Source organism: Trachymyrmex septentrionalis, unplaced genomic scaffold (genome assembly GCF_001594115.1).
Source record: "Trachymyrmex septentrionalis isolate Tsep2-gDNA-1 unplaced genomic scaffold, Tsep1.0 scaffold67, whole genome shotgun sequence".
Taxonomy (NCBI): domain Eukaryota; kingdom Metazoa; phylum Arthropoda; class Insecta; order Hymenoptera; family Formicidae; genus Trachymyrmex; species Trachymyrmex septentrionalis.
The window spans coordinates 207,670-215,157 of NW_017305852.1; the positions used below are offsets into that span (position 1 = coordinate 207,670).

At 29.9% G+C, this 7,488-nt stretch overlaps 1 protein-coding gene across 5 annotated transcripts in view; it reads right to left on the reverse strand.

Moving 5' to 3' along the window:
* LOC108753251 (GRAM domain-containing protein 1B-like) overlaps window positions 1-7,043 on the reverse strand; it is a 40,384-nt gene extending 33,341 nt beyond the window's left edge. For 2 of the 5 annotated variants that reach the window (XM_018494681.1, XM_018494682.1), the window contains exons 1-8: window positions 6,794-7,043; window positions 6,545-6,634; window positions 6,103-6,403; window positions 5,510-5,708; window positions 5,052-5,332; window positions 2,846-2,998; window positions 1,116-1,284; window positions 631-789 (exon numbers count right to left, since the gene is read on the reverse strand). In XM_018494681.1, the coding sequence (XP_018350183.1) occupies window positions 631-789; window positions 1,116-1,284; window positions 2,846-2,998; window positions 5,052-5,332; window positions 5,510-5,708; window positions 6,103-6,403; window positions 6,545-6,546 (1,264 nt within the window). In that variant the 5' untranslated portion in view covers window positions 6,547-6,634; window positions 6,794-7,043. Of the gene's footprint in view, window positions 1-630; window positions 790-1,115; window positions 1,285-2,845; window positions 2,999-5,051; window positions 5,333-5,509; window positions 5,709-6,102; window positions 6,404-6,544; window positions 6,680-6,793 lie in introns of all 5 variants that reach the window. The other 3 variants (XM_018494679.1, XM_018494680.1, XM_018494677.1) reach the window with 3 other exon arrangements.
* Window positions 7,044-7,488: the final 445 nt, after the last annotated feature.

Here is a 7,488-nt window from a genome sequence, read left to right on the forward strand (position 1 = left end):
ATATGTAATATAAAATATAAAAAATCGTTTTATTAATAAAAATATGAAATCCATTATTAAGAAATTAATTTTAAACTAATTTTGTCTTCATACATACTATTGACACTTTTTTAGCCCATGGATTAATTTTTTCAGTTTGAATAAGCAAAAAATGCAATAACCCCTTTTTTCATTTTTCAGATAATAACAATTCATCTAATTGTTTACATGACACGTATGAGATCTTAAACAGTACAGAAAAATAAGACACATATATTAAAAAAAAGAAAAGTCCTATAGGCCGATTATTGTGGAAAATACGCTATAAAAAACATTGCTGATAATGTAATATAATGGAACTCAAATGTTTAACGAGCCGATGACACAGGGGGGTGTCGATATCTGAGTTAAAATTTTACAGAAATTATTTTGTCGATTAAAATTATTCTAGGGGGTGAGGTGTAAAGAATTAAAAAAATCGAAAAATAAGGACCACCCTGAGATATATATAGACAAATAATATATATGAATACTTTAAAATATTTTAAAATAACCCTAACAGCATAAAAGTTACAGCAATATTGCTGCAATATTGTAGCAAGTTTTGGAGAAGCTTTTTAATTACATGATAACGGAATTATATCTTGTTACCAGTAGTTTTGCGAGAAGTATGAAAATCCAAGAAGAATTTCGAATTTGTGAAGAGCAGAGTGAACAGCTGGTCGATGTAGATAGGCAATGTCGCTTTGTTAATTTGCCGACCTTCATGCAGAGAAGTACAGACCATGGTGCTTCGTATATTCATTTTTACTGGAACATTATCATGATTACCGTATATACTATCATAATTCTATAGAATGAGTAGCATTTGTATATTCTTTTAGATAGAAATTGCATATCCTCAATTTCTTAATAAAGTGTTACATAATATATTTTCTTTTTCTTTTTGTACATTATGGTGTGTTAATGGCTTAAGTTAGTTTACCGGAAAAATAAATTTAATGTTAATTTTTACAAGATATGGTTAAAAGAAATATGCTTAATATTTACTTATTGAGCTATTTACATGAAAAGATATTTATTAGAAAGATATTTTTTGTGATTAAATAATAGTTAAAGATAAAAAAATTACTTACAGCCATGTTTTTCAGCCTCACTTTCTGTTGTATCACTTAAATCTGTTGGATCGAGAACAGGTTCCGGTTTAAGTGTTGATGGTGGCTGAACTTGTAATTCAGCAGCAGGTTCAAGAGCGGAAACAGGATCCGTAGCTGGAGACATTGAATTCTCCATAACTGCTTCGGTCTTTATTTTTATTAAACAAGAAAGAAATCCATATGTTAATCTTTAGAGAATGGATATTTTTAATCATATAGATTTCGATTTATAAGAGTGTCTCAAAACTTCTGAATTTCCTTTTCGGAAAGCGCATTCTTTGGAATATTTTAAGACAAAACTCCTAATATAAAAATGTCAAGGCGATATAATAGATTTTACATGATCAACTATTATAAAATTCATAAATCATAAAGCTTAATTAACATTTCGCACACTTATGGTGAAATGATAAGCATTATGATAAATAAAATCCTTTCAATAAAACATTATCATACAAATATGGAACAATATTTTAATTAAGAAATTGTTTCTGCTTCTGTATGGAATTTATGTGGACATTCATAGGATGACCGTGGGTTATTGTGATGGTGAGATGACTTTGATATCGTAATATATTTTAATGAAAAACAAATTTTGAGGTTATTTTTAACAATCAAAAAGTTTATTAATTATTTTTTTGTGTTTGGTAAAAATACCTATACATACCTAAGACAATATCTTGTGTCTTAAGTCTTTTGTGTTTAGTAACGCATAATAACTGTCTTGTAACTCAAGTCTTAAAGGTATATATACATGTTTCACAATTTGCGCCCGCGAAGTATAAAACGTGAGACTTTATCCTAAAATAAACAACTTTTTTTTTTAACAAAAATTGCGTCCGATGAAATAATTTTTGCGTTTCCTTGTGTAACTTTAACCTATTCTTCTACTACTTAAAATTACTTATCAAACACAATTTTGCAAAAGAAAAAAGTTGTTTCTTTTATAAAGTATCATGTACTTATACTTTGCGGGCGCGAATTTTGAAACATCCTGTATATACACCTTTAAGACTTGAATTACAAGACAGTTATTATGGAACTGAACCTAAGACAATATCTTGTGTCTTAAGTCGGCATTGATCAAATCAGTTATTCAAAGTGCCAAAATAAACGGTGGCTAAAACCTCTTGAATGTTGTTCAGAATCATAATCTTAATAACATTTGTAAAGATCAAAGCCATTGGAGTTGTTCTTATTTTCATTTTTATGTAAAAATGAATTTTTAGTGGAAAAATAAAAATAAGAGGAATAGCCTCCAATAGCCTTGATATTAACAAATGTTATCTAGATTATGATTCTAAACAATATTCAAGAGGTTTTTAGCCATCGGCCAGACACCTTGAGTGTAATGTTAATGCTGGCGATACTGTAACTTTCAATTCTCAATACAAAAAGCACTTAAAGAAAAAATATTTTATTATAGTGTTTTGAAAAGCTCTCGAGGTAAGCTATAAGAATATGCAAAAAATAGGGAGTTCCATAAAAAAAAAATCGACGTGACCTTGACTTAGCCTCAGCGACGCCACTCAAGATCAAGGTCAATTGCCAAATAAAAATAAGAGGAACAGTACTTAAATATTTTTCCAATCTTTAAAATCTTTTCAATATAAAAATAAAAATAAAGTCACGTTATTGTTTCATTCAATATAATAATAATAAGAAAAGCAATATTATGTTTAACAATTTATAAATATTGTTAGGCTTACCTCAGAGAAAGATTCTACAGAGAGACGAGTTGACAACTTTTCGTCGTCTGCCGTAGGTAACGGCGGTACATAATCTTCATCATCTGATGTCAATCCTAATTCATCACCATAACAGGTATGTACAAGCTGCCACATTTCAGCCATACTCATTGGCTGAAATATAGCAATCAAAATTTTTATGTTTGAAGAAACATACAGTCTAAGAGTACAAAATATTTTCGGAATAAGAATCCAAGCCAATGCGACATAAGTTAGTTAGTATCGAATAGTAGTGTAGAATCATATATTTAAGACAAAAAATTTTTTACAAATGTTTCAACCCTTGATATTGAGTCATCCTCATTGTGAAATTAAATAGATGTTCAATAATTGTTTAATAAAGTAATGAAAATATGATATAAGTGTTGTCAGCGATTTATATTGCAATGATTAGCGACCCAGCAACCAAAGGTAAAATGTCTGTAAAGAATTTTTTGTCTTAAATATGAATTCTACATACTAACTTGGTTCGCATTGGCTTGGATTCTTATTCTTGTGATTTATTCTTTGAAGCATTGTATTAAGATTAAAATATTTTTGTTTTTAAATAATCCTTCTTTGATTAATGCTCATAGATAGTTTTTTTTTAGAAGTAGAAACAAAAATAGAACAAAATATTAATATTTTCTTCTAGATATTAAAAGCAAAAGAATAAAGCATTATTTTTAAAATTATATATGTATATATATATATATATTTTACTTTTGCTTTTTATATATACTTAATATCTGAACTTACAACAAGCACATTAAATTATTAACCTTCTAACGGTGCACATGGGTCATTCGTGTTCATGCCATTTCTAATAGTTCTTATTTCTCATATATCTGTGTGCCTGGTCCTGCGTCTCCCCTCCGTAAAATATCTTTATGATGGAAGAAATATAGGGAAGTAACGGCGACACGGAACTTCTGTGTATTGTCGAGCAGTGCAGTCACAAAGTTGTATGCAGAACTAAAAGACCCATGTGTGCTGTTGGAAGGTGTCTTTTTCGCAAGTAAGTAAATTTAGTTATTTTTGGTATTTTTGTATTGAGTAGGCTTGTTTTATAAGCCTACTGCCTCGTGCATACATTATTTTTCTAATCTAAAATATTTTTTCGCGTTTATTTATTTATGCAAATTTAAATGCTACAAAATTATTTTGATAATATATAATTGATAATTGATAATATCATCTTTCTCCTCTAAAAAATTTAATATTTTATAATTGTAATCATTTTAGTATTTGATAATAAATATTTTAGTATTTGATAATAAAATCAAATTATTTTTTCTTCTAAAAAATATTATTTATCCACATTAAAAATATGACATTTTCAGATGCTCAAATAATTGCATTTTTTCTGCCTGTTTATAATATTTTTTTTTGTAAAGTATCATATCTATATAATAACATTCTACATTGGTTTTTTTGTGTACATATATAACAAAGTTACAATTTTTTAATCAAAATCGAATTATTTTCTTTTTCTTATGGAGAAAGTAATTTTCATAATTTTTCTAAACTGTTTTTTCTAATGTCTACATAGAAGAATAATTTAGTAGAGACCTTAAAGAACATATGTAAATTTTTTTAGAATTTTTCGAATACTTTAAAAGCCTTAAAATCGAGTTGGACACAAATGACCCATGTGCCGTTCGAAGATATTGAGAAAATAAGTGTCCCATTCAAGGATTAAAAAGTAGAATACTGTTAGCAAAGATATCATAGTCGAAGGAACTATCAAAGTATGTTTCAAGAAAATATCGATTTATCAAGCGTTAGCAAAGATGCACTATAATGAAACAAATAAATAAGATAGACTAATGCTTATATATGGTCTTTTCAAAATATTTCTGCTGCAATTTTTTTTTATAAATTGCCTGAAAAGGATAGTTTTCAATAATTTCCCTGATTAGGATATTTTTCAAGGTAAAGATCTTCTAAAATCTTGTACAATAAAACATAATATAATTAAAAAATCTTAAGTTATGCCTACTTTATATAATCTATAATTTCCATTTAACATATATGTATTTTCTGATCTCTTTATACTTTTCTTTACACATTTGTCTTATACATGACATATAAAATCATAAATAAAATTTTATTTATCCTGAAAATCTGATGCGAATTATAGATCATCTAAAGTGGATAATCAGTTATATATGATATATATGCATACCTCGCCGATAAGAGCATTTTGCCAAACACGAAATAACATCACATACGTTTTATCTCTTGCTCCAAATGATGTTAAAAAGAACTTATCAGTAATGGTGCATATCAAGATAGCGTTTGGAATGACAAGTGCAGTTTTTTCTTTGGTAATAGATGTAACATCTTTCCAACGTAGAGAGACCAACGTCTCCCACATAAATATATTAGCATAAAAACACACATAGTTTTGAGACACATAAAGTCTACCATGTACCAATATTTCACGCTGCAGAGCACAAGAATAATCTAAAAGTTACAATGCTAGATTGATTAAATCATGAAATGTTAAATATCGTTTTACAGTCGTGTGGATGTAAAAAACAAATATAAGTTAGTACAATAAAAGTATTTCGCAAGAATATAATGTTGCATAATACATTCTTGAATAAAAAAGAGCACATTAAAAAAATATATAATACTTACCTACCACCAATCTCTCATCGTCAGGTACATCTTTGAATATTCGTTTAAAGTCTTCGGAACGAGATTTATAAGTTGGGTAAAGTACATTGTACCAAGAAGACTTCTTTTTACTTCGTTCACTGCTACGTGCCTCTTTTTTATTCTCATGAATGGAACTCTTATTGAGATCAGCTGAGTCAGATGATCTACTTATTACATCCTGTAATATTTATATGAAATAAGTTGTATATAGTACAAATAAGAAAAAGAATCCTATATTTGGTTAAAGTAAATCTTGATCTCTCTATTTATAAAGCTATATTTATATTTATAAAGCTCGTGTCAATTTTGAAATGCAATTATAAACTGAAGCTGGAATAGGTCTGTTCTTTTTAGCTAAAGTTCTTACATGGTTCATCTTTTTTCCTTTTCTTTCCACATTAGAAAGAAAAAAAGAAAAGATGAACTGAGCAAGTTCAGCTAAAAAGAACAGGCCTAATATTACAAATCATTGTACATTAATAATCAATTTCATCAATGACGTTGAAATTACATCAATTCAATAATGCTAATAAACATCTAAAAAATTTATATAATGCTTTATCGATACATACTTGATGACTACTTGATAGCTGATCGTCCGACTTGTTTGCACGGAGTGATTCTTTGACAGTAGAATCAGGATTTTTAGAATACTCTCGTTTAGAATGGGCTCTTGGACTAGGACGTGGAGACAAGTTAGGACTTGATACAGGACTGTTACGATCGATGCCGGAGGCAGACGTTTCCTGCACCTTCTCAGTAGCCGCGGTACCCCCCAAATTTGTCACTATGTTTTGATTGCCCAAACCAGTGGAATTGATACTGCTAATCACTTCGTGGCTGGATATCAACAGATTCTCTACAGATTTATTCCTATTTACAATGAAGAACTAACATTAAAGATCAAACGAATAATGCTATGTTGGGTGAAATATTTTCTTACAATGTCGTCGTTCAGAAGGATCATACAAAATATAAAATTGCTGCACGACCAAGTGAGCGATGGGTACGTACATGCTTGTCGCTGAATATCTTTATGCCGTCTTCGTCTCGTAGTATATAACAAATCACGCGACGTTAGTGTCCACGGTTTCGTGACCGGAGCTGTTGAACATCAAAAGTTTGTGAGAGAAGTTCTTATAGCGAGATCTAAATCAAAGATTAAGTGTTATATGTTCGGGGTGACTTGCTGGAGGGTTACGGGATGGATAGCGGCAATTTATAGTATAAGCGGATTGCGAATATTGCAGATTTAGTTAGTACGTATTTAGTTAGCTGCGAAAGGCGTTTATCCGCGCGCTGGACATTGGTTACTTGCGCCTACCGCGATAAGAGCGACACATTTCAGACAAAGCGAAGTCGCACATTGCCGTATCAGACATCAATCGTTTCTATTCCTATTTATATAGCGGCACAAAGAAGATTAGAATGGAAGGTCCTAAAGGGATCGTAATATATTTTCGCGTACTACTATCAGCGCTATCTTGTGAGTTTGATGCTGTATTTATCAATAGCACCATCGACGAGATACTATTAAGGTGCAGCCACAATAGAAGGAATAAGGAATAAAGCTTTCAACCTATCAGATATTGGATATACTGGAATACACGGTTTCTAATAGATCGGATTCCTTATTCCTAATTCCTTATTTCTTCTATTGTGACCGCGCCTTGAAAGACCCTCGAAAATTCACGTGCCTGTTAAAATTTAAGTGATTAAGGGCCGATTGTTCCACCTTTTAGTAAATTTTACCTATTAGGTAAATCTGACAATTCGCGCATGTGATTGGGTAATCTTGCTACTTACCTAACAGGTAAAATTTACCAAAAAGTGGAACAATCAACCCTAAGTAATAAACTAGTAATACGGTACTAATTTCATAATTTATTAGTTTGTAGACATGTACATACACATATATGTTTAAAACTTAATGATACTCGATTATTATTTAAAACTGT